Source organism: Girardinichthys multiradiatus, chromosome 19 (assembly GCF_021462225.1).
Source record: "Girardinichthys multiradiatus isolate DD_20200921_A chromosome 19, DD_fGirMul_XY1, whole genome shotgun sequence".
NCBI lineage: Eukaryota > Metazoa > Chordata > Actinopteri > Cyprinodontiformes > Goodeidae > Girardinichthys > Girardinichthys multiradiatus.
Window position 1 is genome coordinate 17,937,163 of NC_061811.1, and position 15,456 is coordinate 17,952,618.

At 41.9% G+C, this 15,456-nt stretch overlaps 1 protein-coding gene across 9 annotated transcripts in view; it reads left to right on the forward strand.

Annotated features, from left to right (window-relative positions):
- Positions 1-15,456, forward strand: part of ralgapa2 (Ral GTPase activating protein catalytic subunit alpha 2) — a 152,494-nt gene that overhangs the window by 94,006 nt on the left and 43,032 nt on the right. For all 9 annotated transcript variants that reach the window (XR_007035021.1, XR_007035023.1, XM_047344791.1 and 6 more), the window contains 4 exons: positions 2,767-2,838; positions 3,470-3,593; positions 4,183-4,338; positions 8,358-8,516. Coding sequence is in view for 7 of the 9 variants with exons in the window: in XM_047344791.1 (XP_047200747.1) it covers positions 2,767-2,838; positions 3,470-3,593; positions 4,183-4,338; positions 8,358-8,516 (511 nt within the window). In the remaining 2 variants the exon portion in view is untranslated. The remainder of the gene's footprint in view (positions 1-2,766; positions 2,839-3,469; positions 3,594-4,182; positions 4,339-8,357; positions 8,517-15,456) is intronic.

Consider the following 15,456-nt stretch of genomic DNA (forward strand, 5'->3'; position numbering starts at 1 on the left):
TCCATCCATCTGTTTGTCCATCCATCCATCCATCCATCCATCTGTTTGTCCATCCGTCCATCCGTTTGTCCATCCATCCATCCGTTTGTCCATCCATCCATCCATTTGTCCATCCATCCATCCGTTTGTCCATCCATCCATCCGTTTGTCCATCCATCTGTTTGTCCATCCATCCATCCATCCATCTGTTTGTCCATCTGTTTGTCCATCCATCCATCTGTTTGTCCATCCATCCATCCATCCATTCATCTGTTTGTCCATCCATCTGTTTGTCCATCCATCCATCTGTTTGTCCATCCATCTGTTTGTCCATCCATCCATCCATCTGTTTGTCCATCCATCTATCCATCCATCCATCTATCTGTTTGTCCATCCATCTGTTTGTCCATCCATCCATCCATCATCCATCCATCTGTTTGTCCATCCATCCATCCATCCATCCATCTGTTTGTCCATCCATCCATCCATCTGTTTGTCCATCTGTTTGTCCATCCATCCATCCATCCATCCATCCATCTGTTTGTCCATCCATCCATCCATCCATCCATCTGTTTGTCCATCCATCCATCCATCTGTTTGTCCATCCATCCATCCATCTGTTTGTCCATCCATCCATCCATCCGTTTGTCCATCCATCCATCCATCCATCCGTTTGTCCATCCATCCATTTGTCCATCCATCTGTTTGTCCATCCATCCATCCATCCATCTGTTTGTCCATCTGTTTGTCCATCCATCTGTTTGTCCATCCATCCATCCATCTGTTTCTCCATCCATCCATCCATCCATCCATCTATCTGTTTGTCCATCCATCCATCCATCCATCCATCTGTTTGTCCATCCATCCATCCATCCATCCATCTGTTTGTCCATCCATCTGTTTGTTCATCCATCCATCCATCCATCCATCTGTTTGTCCATCCATCCATCCATCCATCTATCTGTTTGTCCATCCATCTGTTTGTCCATCCATCCATCCATCCATCTGTTTGTCCATCCATCCATCCATCCATCCATCCATCTGTTTGTCCATCCATCCATCCATCCATCCATCTTTGTCCATCCATCCATCCGTTTGTCCATCCATCCATCCATCCATCCGTTTGTCCATCCATCCATCCGTCCATCCGTTTGTCCATCCATCCATCTGTTTGTCCATCCATCCATCCGTTTGTCCATCCATCTGTTTGTCCATCCATCCATCCATCCATCCATCTGTTTGTCCATCTGTTTGTCCATCCATCTGTTTGTCCATCCATCCATCCATCCATCCATCTGTTTGTCCATCCATCCATCCATCCATCCATCCATTCATCTGTTTGTCCATCCATCTGTTTGTCCATTCATCCATCTTTTTGTCCATCCATCTGTTTGTCCATCCATCCATCCATCTGTTTGTCTATCCATCTATCCATCCATCCATCTATCTGTTTGTCCATCCATCTGTTTGTCCATCCATCCATCCATCCATCCATCCATCTGTTTGTCCATCCATCCATCCATCCATCCATCCATCTGTTTGTCCATCCATCCATCCATCTGTTTGTTCATCCATCCATCCATCCATCCATCCATCTGTTTGTCCATCCATCCATCCATCCGTTTGTCCATCCATCCATCCATCCATCCGTTTGTCCATCCATCCATTTGTCCATCCATCTGTTTGTCCATCCATCCATCCATCCATCTGTTTGTCCATCTGTTTGTCCATCCATCTGTTTGTCCATCCATCCATCCATCCATCTATCTGTTTGTCCATCCATCCATCCATCCATCCATCCATCTGTTTGTCCATCCATCCATCCATCTGTTTGTCCATCCATCTGTTTGTTCATCCATCCATCCATCCATCCATCTGTTTGTCCATCCATCTGTTTGTCCATCCATCCATCCATCCATCCATCTATCTGTTTGTCCATCCATCTGTTTGTCCATCCATCCATCCATCCATCCATCTGTTTGTCCATCCATCCATCCGTTTGTCCATCCATCCATCCATCCATCCATCCATCCATATGTTTGTCCATTTATTTCAACATTAGAAAACTTATCAGCCAGTTCCAAAGTGGAAAAATTAGACCATGTTGCCTTTCATGTTAGGCTTTTTTAAATACATAATTTGGATAAAGTTACTCCATGCCAGTTTGTATAACTAGTCAGTGGTTTCCTGAATTTTATATAAAAGGTACTGCTGCATAAGGCAGGTGCTGAAGTTATACTTCCGCATCAGCCCTCAGGTTTCCTTAGTTAAAACACTTTTATTTCAGGTGTTTTATTGGATTCCTTTCCATCTTATGGACGCCTCCTTACTCATGGAACAGTTTAGGTTATAATTATGTTGTTATAAAAACATTTCTAAAGGACTGACACACGTGAAACACCACTGTAGTAACTCAGCTGTTTGCTTGTTGGCCAAAGAGAGAGTAAAACAAAATGCACATTGAAGTCTGCAGTGTCTTAATCTCCTCTCCACGGGGTAAAAGTGCCCAGCTGTTTTCATCAACGTCTACAAAGCCACGTTTTTGCAGTGCTGCCCTGTAAATTAAAAGCTTACACCTCTTAATAGTGATGGTGCAACGGGCGTACAGCAAATAGGAGATTGTGTTTTGCACCTGTGCCTTTCTTTGCTTTGGTAAATAAAGCTACACCTTAACTTTGTCATCTGTTTGCATACAGCTGTTTGTTAATGGTAGCCTGGTAGATGCATAAATTATATATTTTTTTCCTCTGTATTAGAATTGTCACCCTAAATCTCTTTGTCAACCAGGAAAAGCTTCCACTTGCTGAAGAAAAACTCAAAACTTTTAAGAGAACTGAAGAACTTGGACTCTAGGCAGTGGTAAGTTGTTTTCTATTCGCTGCCTTCAATAGAAATTAGGTTAAATTACGTTAGGTTTGCTTGAAATACCAGTGAACACACAATTGTCTGTTATTTAGTGCCCTTTTCTCTATCATCAAGCTACCGCTGCAGCTTTCTGCCATACCTGTTTGAGTGAAAGCAGCATTATATTCCCCCGCCTTTTCCTAACAGCATAATTTTCTTTATACCAGCCCTGACTAACCACAACTCTCAAAATCTCTTACCCTCACTCCTGTCCCTCTATTACGTTGATTCTCTTCTCCCAATCAATACGTACTTCCCACGCTGCCGATGACAAGAGTGTATTGAAAAATACTCGCAGAATTGAATCTTATTCTCTCCGATGGACCAGATTGTTCGGACAATAACAGTTTGTGCACACGCATGCAAAGTGCCCCAAATGTAGCGCAGTGTACTGCCATGGCAACAGGGGGGAAATGAATGGGCAGAGTTTGCTGCAGTTCTTAAGTAATCAGGTGAAAAGAGAAGAAATTTTGTAGAAATATGGCAAATGTTTTTTTCTTTTTCGTATTCTCATTCTCGAGTTTTGTTTAATTTATCAGTTCGACTACACAGTTGTTTCTGACCTGTATTTTTTTTTTTTTTTTAGCCGAGAGACGCACAAAATTGCTGTGTTCTACATCGGGGAAGGCCAAGAAGACAAGTGCTCCATCCTGTCGAACAGCGCAGGCAGCCAGGCATATGAAGATTTTGTATCTGGACTGGGATGGGAGGTGGAAGAGCTACAGCTTTTTATCAACTAGGACTTAATTCCCATTTGTGCAGTGTGAATTTTAGAGATGCACCAATCTGAATTTTGTGTCCAATTTCCAAACTCTAGATTGTTGTGACATGCAGATAAAGATTTTTTAGCAGATTCAGGTTTCTTCAGAAAATAACAACACTAGAAATATTTTTCTATTACTGTCCTGCCTTGAGTGGTCCTAGAGTTGTATTGTATTAGAGAGAGCACTCTCTGTAAAACTGGTTTTACTATTATTTTAAACAAATTCACAATAATAATAGAGAAATTCTAAAAGAACATGTTGCATGACTGACAGAAGCGGAAAACTCAAAAGGAATAAACAAAGCAACTTTAGGCGTATTTACATGATGGGTTCCTAAACGTTTTTTCCTTCAGAAGTTAACTTCCCATAACATTTTTATTTACATTTTCTTGTCTGCATTTCCATTATCGATCCATTTCAAGTTTCCAACCACTGCTGATCAAACTGAAAACCATCAGATTCTCAGTGCATCTCTACTGAACTTAAAACACATCTCCAGAGTACATTCAATTGTACACTAGGCTGTATTCCTCAGGTGGACCTGGCCACACATTGCGGCTTTATGGGAGGACTCCAAAGGAATGGAAGCACAGGCCTAACAGCTCCCTATTACGCTACCTCCACTGTTGAAGTCATTTTCCATGTATCTACACGGATGCCGTCTGATTCTGATGACAGCCTCACCAAAAAGGTAAAAAGTGCATTTTAACTTGTCTTACTCCCAGTAGAAATGTGGACTACCATCTTAATAATAAGTTCTACATACCTGTGTATATAAATGTACCTGTATATAACTTCTTTAGACATTAGATGCGGTGAAATGGCTCCACAGTCATGCCTGCCTAGAGCCGTGTGTTGTGTGGCCTCCACTTCTGTGTTGAGCTGTGATCAGGAGGTGTGACTCCAAAGTACGGGCATTGATTAGTGACCCTGGTCAGGAAGGCCTGAGGAGTAGAGAATCGCAGGCGCGTGAGTGAAGAGAGGGCATGTGCCGCTGTGGTAATGACTATGATTCGGCCAGCCCCTGCCCCCCTCCCTGTGCGCTGTGACCAGGGCCTGGATTCAGCCATTAGCTCTCCCTGCTAGGGCAGGCGCCGGCCGGATGCCGGCAGGATCCTTTTATCCAATTCCTGCTGCCGCCACAGGAGCAATCGATTGGATTCTGCTGTGGGATTCTAAGCTCTAGTGCAGTGGTAGCAGTTAGCACGGAGAAATGAGCCGCAAGGCCCCTGCCCGCACTGCCAATCTTCTCATACAGTACCCTGCTGGGAAGGGAAATTCATCAGGCTCTCCTCATAATCCAACCACAATACTACTCTCAACAGACTTTTTCCCTTTTGTTTTATGAAACGGTGAACTACTCATTCCAAACATATGCGGACGTTTTTCTTATGATCACAAAAATTAGAGTAGAGTTAGAAGGAAGAGTTTGTCTTATCTTCACCAAAGTGAGGCGCTGAAGGGCGGTGTTACTCCATCACCATTCATTTCACCAGAAACTTCTGTAATTGCTCTGGCTCACCTTGCACAGATCCCCACACCAACCACAGGTCTGACAAAAATTGGCAGGCTGGTTGTTGGTGCAAATGCTTTCGAACGAGACAGGAGGGAGAAGAGGAATTGGAATGAGAAACAGGCTTGTCTTTGTTCAAGTAGGATGTTTCTTTGTCAATTTAAAAATAACACTTAGTCCAGCAGTCGCCCACTTTACTGTCTGTAACCATAGAAGCATACCGTGGGGAGATACAGATGGGGCAGCTCTTGTTGAGCAGATTTGTCTTTTTGAAAATGATGGAAACGAGGAAGGGGGGCTGGCAACTCACCCCAAAAAGAAAAGAGAGATAACCACAAATTCCTGAATCCAATTGTGGGTTTTAGGGCAGTGCAAGCTACAGCAGTAGCAGCTGGCTTCAGTAATGGGGTTATGGAAACGACCTGCAGGGTTGGGGTCAGGCCATGTAGTTCTTATGGGCATCTGTGTGAAAGAGAGTGAGATAGACGGGTTCCTTAGCTATCACGCTCCCCCCCGGGCACTACAGCTTAACTGGGCTGCTGCAGGTTGTTTTTATAAGGAGCCTCTTTTGTTCTGGAGTCCTCTGGTTTTCTGTTTCCATGTGTGTGAAGCCCAATGGCTGGATGGGAGGTCAAAGAGGGATAATTGGACAAGAGCCTTTGACTTGAATCACATTTTATTAAAGAAGTCTCAAACATTTGGATGTGATTAACAGGGGGGTAAATAGATTTGTGCAGAAGATCATTTACTACAACATAAGCATCCTCATTAAACTTGTCATTCAGCTCATCCAAATGCTAATATCTTAACCCAAATTAACATCCCAGTGTTAATTGTTTCCTGCAAATGCATAATCAACATTTTCTCTGAAATTGTCCCAGTGACTGACCCGACTGGTACCTGCTGATCCTTGGACAGACAGACTGAACTGGCGAGCTTCAGTAATCAGCATGCCGTGGATTTGTTTAAGATTACCGTATTACCATAATTAAGGGCTTATAATAGAATGTGCTAATTGCATTTTTTGTTGGCAAGGGCATGTTTCTTAATGGCTCATTAGGCCAACAGTACATTGGCAGATGTTTTCTTCTGAGAGGAGGCTCACTTCTCAGTGTCCTCGATAGAAATCTGAAGGGTGCTTGGTCAACATCAATGCTAAACAAACACCTAAAGGAAGCAACTAATAGAGTAATTTTTTTCACATTTTGTCATATTTTCAATTACATTATTGTATTTCGTTGGGATTTTATCTGATACAAAGTGGTGCTGCCAAGTGGAAGGAAAAGGATGTTTGGTTTTCAAGTTTTTTTGTAGCTGGGTGAAGGTGTAGTAGGTGAAACTCTGCTCCTGTCTGAGGTTTTGCAGCCTCTATCAGGTTTTCTTTTAGCTTTTCCTTGTAAGTAGCTCCATCCACTTTCCTATCAAGTGTGACAAGTTTCACTTTCTTGGCTGAAGAAAAGCATGCCCATGACATGATGCTACCACCGCCATGTTTCACTGTGGCGTTTGTGTGTTCGGGGTGATGTGCAGTCTCAATTGCCAACCACACAGAGTTTTAGCATAAAAGCCAAAAGCTCATTCCTGGTCTTGTCTGATCAGAACACCTTCCACATGTTTATTGTGTCTCCTACATGGGTTCATTGCAAACGAGAATTTGTTTCAACAATAGCTTTCTTCTTGCAGCTCTTACTTTAAAATGCCAGATTGTGCACAGCTAACACTTGCAGCTGTCATGTTGACATATTGCCCTACCTGTGCTGTGAATATCTGCAGCTCCTCCAGAGTTACTATGGGTATCTTGGCTTTTTCTGTCGGTTTAGGTGGACTTCCACTTTTTGGTAGGTTTACATCTGTGTCATTTTCAGGTCATGTATTGAGCAGTGCTCCATGAGATCCTCAAAGCTAGGGTTTCATAACCTTACCTAGCGTTCAACATCTCCACAACCTTCTCCCTGACCTGACCATATTTGTTTCTTCACTAACAAACCTCTGAGACCTTCAAAGAACAGCTGGGGTTTAGACTGAGATTAAATTACTCGTACTTATTAGGTGCCTTCTGAAGGCAGTTGTTTCTGTTGGATTGTATTTAGAGGTGTTAGGGTTAAGGGTCACACTTTGCAGGGTTTTTGTTTGTTAAACAATTTGAAAACCATGCATTCTTTTCCATCTACTTCACAGTTATGCACTACTTTATGTAAGCCTGTCACATAAAATTCAAATAAAATCCTTTGACACTTGTAATTGTAACATGACAAAATGTGGAATAGTTGAAGGGGTGGGAATACTGAAGCAAAGGCATGGTAGGTGATCTTAACCTGTAAGAGAATATAATGTAACTTTATTCACCTGTTTGCCTTCAAAAAGGGGGTCCCAGTTTACCTTTTATAAACTACTGTCAACCTATTTCCTGTCATTTAAGTGCGTCTTCATGTCCTGCCCAGTTTCATTTGTGTTTATGAATAGAGTGGAAATGGGAAGCAATTTAAGCTCTGATGGGAAGGTTAATTGGATTTGAATTACTTGGTTTTTTAAAAGTGCAATTTTGGCTGTTTTGTGTTTTGTGCTATTTGAATTTGTAATGACAAAACTATAAAAAGAGGCAAATCCAGGACCTCAACTCCAGTTTTAACCATTGTTTTTTCTTTTTTTTTTTTTTTTTTTAACCAACTTTGTGTTTTCTCTTACACCTGCTGCTTGCAGTGATAAAAGATACTTTCACTGCTGGCTTTGAGCTACATTCAAGTAAATATTCTTTATTAGGCAAGGCAAGTTTATTTGTATAGTAAATTTCAGCTACAAGACAATTCAAAGGGCTTGACATGATAAAAATATAACAAAGGTTGCACTGCAGACTAATGATGTTCCAGTCAATAGTTTAAATTGAACCGTCAAAGGCAACTCTAAGCAAATTGGTTTTAAACCTTGATTTTACTGAATGCTGCTTCTCCATGTTTGGTTCTGATTGTGGAGATGCGGAGTAGACTTGAACCAATGTCAAGTTTAATAATAATGATAATAATTATCACTCAAGACATTGTTTTTTCCCCGTCAGTTCCTGTTTTCTCTTCTGGTCTCTAGAGGTGATAAAAGACAGACTCTTTTGCAATAATCCTCCTAAATCTGTTTCCTTTCCTCATCAAAATAACATGCACTTGCAAGACTCTTGATTAGAATGATTTTTGTGTTTTATTTGGCAGCTGCGCCACTTGGGCAATGATGAGGTGCACATTGTGTGGTCCGAGCACACCAGGGACTACCGACGTGGCATCATCCCAACTGACTTTGGAGACGTCCTCATTATCATCTACCCAATGAAAAATAACATGTATTTTATCCAGATCATGAAGAAGCCTCAGGTACCTTTCTATGGCTAGCATTTTAATGTAATATAAATCTCTTTTTTTCTATGGCAGACCTTTTTATCGTCGCTTTAAGGCAGGGGTGTCGAGCTCCAGTCCACGAGGGCTGGCGTTCAGCAACTTTTACATGGTCCATAACCCCTGGCTTAAATGGCTAAATTACCTCCTCAGCATGCAGTCAAGTTCTGCAGAGTGCTGCTGATGCTCCAATTATTTAATTCCAGTGTGTTGAGACAGAGCTACATCTAAAAGTTGCAGAACACCGTTCCTAAGGAGTGGAGTTTGACAGCTCTAGAATTGGTATAGTTGTTAGTACCTCACATAATCATTTTATTAATTTAATTAACTGAATCATTTTTGAACTTGTGCTTTACTTTTGTAGTTGATTTTTTAATTGTTAATCTATAGTGCTTATGTTTGCTAGAAAATACGCCACAGAGGTCCATTTCTTTTAGCCGCTGAGCACTAGACTCGACAAATTTATCTCCAAAAATCCGAAGCCCAGTGTTTGAAAACTGAAGCAAATAGTGACATCCTGGGGAAAGCCTTCTCTGTCCTACCATCACAAACATAAACATGTGGAAAAGCACCTCATGGTCAATGTTGAGTATGGTGGAGGATCTGTGATGGTGTGGGCTATTTTCTCTTCCCAAAGTCTAGAGAGATTATGCAAAGAGGAATGGTCAAAAATCTCTTTCTGTTTAAATTACCCAATTTTTATAGGTGACAACTAAGGGTTGTTGCATTGGCAAAAGGGAGTGGTACAAAATGGTTACAGCAGGGCTGCCACCAGAGACTGTTAAAAAAAACGACACAAAAATTTCTTTCTACCAGAATAAATGTACTCAAATCAATTGTAGGATGTTTCATATTTTTAAAAGACAAATTAAGCTGTTACAATAAAAGCAATGAATTTATTTTAAGGCTTTTTACTCATCTTCACTAGGGCTGCCAATAAATATGGCAAGTACTGATTTGGCTTTAAACATTATAATTCAAATTCAAAAATACTTTATTCATCCCAAAGGGGAATTAAATAAACATTAAACATAATGTAACATAACATAAAACAAAAAAAAAACATTTTTAGTTTCTTTGTATTTAAAAAATATAGTTAGTTGCACGTTTCGTATGAAAATGTAGAAACGGTAACTTTGGTAAAATGAAAACTCTTAAAAATGGAAACTTTTTTTTCAAACAGTAAATTATATTTTGTCCACCTGGAGTTTAAAGATAGCCTCCTCAGCTCTAACATAGGCTTCGCTGGGTTTTACATAGCAGTTATGATATTCTAACAACGCTTATGCCTGGTTAGCTTAGTATAACTTCCTTTATCTTTATTTCTTTCTTAAGGACTTTCCGATTCGGCACATACAGTTATAACAAGTCTACCGTAAATGCACATCTCGCTCTGTTGACAATCTTTGCCGAAGCATAAATTTGGAGAAGCTAACATTTTCTCTCGTCTTCTGTGTCAATATGTCTTGTTGATATTTAGGCACTAACACGTTCGCTTTGTGGTTAATCGTAGGCAGACAAGACTTACTGAAAGAGTTGTTGCCCTTCTTTCTAAATTAGGCACATTGGTTTGAATGTTGCAACTATAAATTGCGTTAAAGCAACATACTACGGCGTAATCTCGTCTCTCCCTGTTGTCTGTCGCTCTGAGATGGAGCTGGGCCTCAGCTGAGCGGGTCACAGTACACAGACAGGCAGAGAACAACAGGAATCAAGACATGTTAACTGTTTTCTCACTGCAAATGTCAGTGTAAAGGAATACTAACACTTAGATTGCTGGAAAACCCTAGATTTGCCTGATCAAATCCAGAAATTAACAAATTCTACAATATTTAAAGTTTTTATATGTCCATTTACGCATTTCTGTCTACATTTTCAAACCACTGACTGAGTCCGGATTGACTTGTCATACAATCTGGAGTCTCAGACTCTGAGAAAGACTGTTCTATGCAAATTTGTAGCCAACATCCTGAAAAAGCAATTAGCTCAGTCACATGTTTTTAGGAAATTCCAGTATTGGCCATCCTATCAAAATAAATACCTTGAAATCTAAATTTATTTGTGTAAATATCATATAATATTTAGTCTGTGGTAATGCACAATTTTAGAGCTGCAACTAACGATTATTGTGCCAATCAATCAATCGGACTATTTTTTGATTAACTAATTAATAATCGAATAGCAAAAGATGGTTAATAGGATGTTTTTACAGGATTTCAAACAGATGAAACTGAAACTTTGCCACTTGAGGGGCCCTGGATAGAGCATATTTAAAGAAAAAGAAAGTTTTTCATCTTGCAAAATGCAAAATCTTTTTTCATTTTGTGTTTAATTTGAGGTTAAGATAATATTCAGCAAAAGGGCTAAAACATAAACATCTGCTTTTAGAAAAGGTAGTGCCCTAGTAATGTATACATCACAATATAGAGCTGCAAAAAGTCCCTAATAAAAAGTTAGATGTGGACAATGCTGTGCAAAAGTCTTAAACCCCCTCTAAATTCCTTTGATATTTCTTCCCAGGGAGGCCAGACTTTTTATCTTTTAAAAAGCTCAACAGTTTTACTTTCACAAGTGGGGTATTACAGCTAAAGCTTTAAAGTTCTGCTTGATATTTATAAAAGAAACTTTATTAGAAACTGCTTTGGGATTATTTAAATTGTTACGGACACGGAGACAGAAACGAAAAGGAAAAACATAAGAAGCACGAAAAAGAGAGAGGTGGGGCAAAAAGAAAAAGGGGATAGAAGGAGAAGAGAATGGATGAGAGAAAGAAGGATGAAGAGGATACAAGATAACACCCTGCTTGCTTCTCCACCTGCAGAAACATTCATATTAACAGCTTTTTTACCAAAAATTGCACGGTACTAATGAATGCAAGATGTATTTAGTGGTAAATGCGACTCATTATAGAACATTTGTGTATCTGTTAACACCTGAATCTAAGCACCTGTGGGTCTGAGTGTGAGCACGCTTGTGTATACAAGGTTTCTCAGTAAAAATATGCAATGGTGAGTGTGAGGAGCCACACACCTGCCCTCACCAACGGGCAGAGACACCAAACACCGGCAGGAAGTGTGGCAGGGAGGAAATGGGCCCCACATTTGATGGGGGACCTAAACTGATCCAGGAGAGGGAGCAGTCCAAGACCCAACCTGACACAAAAACCACCCCCCGGACCCAGGAGGTGGTCCCCTTCCCTACAGGGTTGGAGACAGGCAGACCGCCCTAGCACCTGAACCTGGGCTGGGCTAGCCTGGGCTGATGCCTGAACCTGAGCAACCCTGGCCCGGACCCCAACCCCCTGCCCTGACCCCGGTCCCCAGTGACCCCCATCCTCATTCGGAGAGGGGGCCATTTACAAAAGAGGGGTCTACATGGTCCAAACTAGCCCGCCAACCAGAGCCGCCACATGATGAGACAGTCCCAACCCCCCAATGAATTCTGATCCTAACCCCATGAGCCCCCCACCCCCAATGAACCCCAACATGAATTTCCCCACACTGCCACCCCCAAACAGGGCACAGATATCGAACACATGCCCCTGAACCAAAACGCCATGAACCCCCTCCCCACAGCTCGGGGGCAGACCCCACACAGGTGAGCTCTATCTCTGAAAAGCCAACGAAGCCACACCCACACAGCGCAAGCGCCACACAGCCCCACTCTAAGCACCCCCGCCGCATCATGCCACCAACCGCACAGCACGTTGCGACGGCAAGGCAAGGGCCCCGCGCAATGCTACCCCAACTCCCGCCCACACGCGCAACAGAGCAGACACCACCAAGCACCACGCCCACAATGGAACCCCCAACCCCACACCAAGATGGGACAGACTACCCGGCAAGAGGTACCCGGCCTGCAGCAAGCACCCGGGGCTGGCGTCTCCTACCACACTCCCCGCAACCACACAAACACACCACATCACCGCCACTGCAACGGTAGCCCAGGGAGAAACATTATCCAGCTCAGCTCTACCATCGCTGCTCAGCCGATCCAAATGCCGGTGACCCCACATCCAAGAAGAGGACACAAACTCCACACGCTGCAGCCCCTCCACGCCACCCTTTAGCCCACCGCCCTGATCCCACCCCGGACATGACAGCCAGCAGAGCAGTACACCGTCAAGCCCGCCCAACCATCCAGCCAGCACCAGCAGCCCCAGCCCGTCAGTTCATGAGAGGGAAACATGCACCAGCCGGGTAGCTGGGCCGGGCAGGCCAACCGCTCCAGGCTAAGCACAACCCGCCAGCCGCCCCAGTGCAGACACAAGACATTCTTAAATGCAAAATCTATATATTTTTTCCCAGCTTTGGCTTAATTACCTTGGAGTGGGTTGTTCTTTCAGTAGATGGCATGTTTTAGACTCTGTATACTCCAGTTAACAATTATTTGATGACTAAATTACTAGGATTAATCTGATTAATTTTTTCAGCCCTACACAATTTTGCTGTGCATTTTTACTTAACCAGTCTCTTCAAATCAAACCATTGAAGAGAAATCAATAACCCACAGTAAGCCAATCCTCTAAATCATCCGATGCATGAAATGTTATTTTTGAATATTTAGGTGGTAGTGACTGTAAAAACCTAAATTATATGCTGTTAAACACCCTTCTATAGCTTGCTGTATTTAGTTAAGAGAAAGTCTTGCTTTTCCACATGCTGGTTCGCAGTTGAAGCTTTCTGAGACACTTGTTGGATGAGATCCATCATCAAACATGCAAAGTTTCCCTGCTGTGATGAGCTAAATTGTACACCATGAAGTCTTCCAACAGTGCTGCTTTAATTTATTGCCTCTGTTTATGTGGTAAGGCATCCCCATCTCTATATTTCCTGTTTTTTTCCTGTGAATTTTTAAAAGACGCTTCTGCTCTGTTTTCTGTCTGAAGGCTTTCAGTCCTCTGCTACTCCAGCAGCGCATTATTACCCACACTGTGGGTATGTGCTCTCAGAGGTGGTTACTGCCCTTTGTTGGTTAGCTTTCATCTTGGTCATTTTGCAGTGCTGTGCTCAATGTGTGGCCTCACGGAGGGCAGAGAAATGTCTCAACTCAGACACATGGTTATTACATTAATATGAATTTAAAAAAAAAAACTTTTTGAAGAATTTTGTTGTTCTAACAGATTATGTAAAGAAAGACAAAAAATGAGTGATTGCAAGAATTTTTTATTTAGTTTTGTTTTTGCTTTTGAGGAACATTCCCATAAAAACTGGGTTTATTATTTAATTTGACTGGACTCTTAAACTGTCTGAACTGCTAAGTTGAACCTTTCGGATCCCTTTGACATTCACTTCAACTTCCAGGTCAACGACTATTGAGCTCCGATGAAAAAGGGCCCCTTCCAATATGCATGAACAGACGCGTGTACCCCCCACCAGAACCCCCCCACACACACACGCCTGCACACACACACTCTTGGATGTTGCTAAAATTCATATTGCTCCTTTTGTATTTGTTTAGCAGCTCAATATGAGGGCATTGTATAGCATTGATTGTCATTTCAATTTCATTTACCTAACATTGATTCGCATTAAATATGTGTAGTTGTCATGCAAAGTTAGGAAAAATTTTATTTCAACTTAAACCCTTGCCCTAAACAGATGGAGCAACCGTTTGGAAGAAACATGCATGGATATTTGAATCCAACCAACTTCTACTGTTCTTGCCCCCTTTACACAGTTAATGTTTTAAATTATTTATTATGGAGAAAAAACACATAGAGACCACTCTGGCCCAAATGAAAAACTAATGGCTCACCTGGTTAGATAAACTGTGGTGGACCACATTTTTTTGAAGGCTGAGTTAAATATGACTAACTTGACCCAAGCCTGCTTACTGCCCAAACTATAGAGTCAGAAATCTATCTTTAGTAGAACCTGTCTGATGACACGAACTTGATATTTATTATTCTGGGAAGGGTTACGTAGACATTTCTAAGGCTTTGGGGCTCTAGTAAATCACACTGAGAGCCAAAGCACTGAACAGCAGCACAGCGTTCCAAAGCAAACCATCAAGTTCACCTCTGAAAGTCTTAAAAAGTTAAAAACAAAAGGAATGTTTTTCAGTAACCTAGTTAAAGTCTAAACCTAAATCCAGAGGAGATAGTGTTACATGCTAAAAAACTCTACAATATGGCTGATTTAAAACAATTCAGCAAAGAAGAGTGGGACAAAATTCCTCCACAGTGGTGTAAAAGACTAACACAGTGGTTAGCATCAATACTTAATGGCAGTTATTGCTGTCAGAGGTAGCATGACTTCTTATTAGTTATATGGGCAATTACTTTGGTAAATTTGGTACTTAGTTTTGCTTGGATAGTTTGTTTTAACTCCAGTAAATAAAATTATCATTTAAAAAATGCTCCTTGTTTTTGGTCGAGTTATTTTTTTCTGATATTACAAATAGTACTGATCCAAGATGGCGCCGCAGATGGTCGCCTCGGCATGTTGGTGCGCATTGTTTTGTTTTGTTTTTTGCTTTAAAACGGTCTTCAGTGATGGTACCCGGAGCTCTCTCACCAGAGAAGAACTCATGAACATCAGGGCTACTACACCAGAGGAGTTATTTCCAACTTTTCTGCCTACTGCTCTGGAATATTTGGACATTCTGGTCAAAGGTTTCGCTCACCTTTGTTCACGCGGTGAAACGCCGGAAGAGAGGGAAACGGGCTGTGGTGCTGGTACGTCTTCGCCAGCGTGGACTACGAACACCGTTACCTGGAATATTTCTCTCTAACGTGCGCTCACTTCCCAACAAAATGGAGGAACTACAACTGCTGTTGGGGAAAAACAGGGACTTTTATTCATCGGCAGTTTTGTGCTTCACGGAGACGTGGCTGTGTGGATTAATACCGGACTCTGCGCTGCAGCTGGCAGGATTCCAGCTCTACAGAGCGGACAGAGACATTAAACTCTCCGGC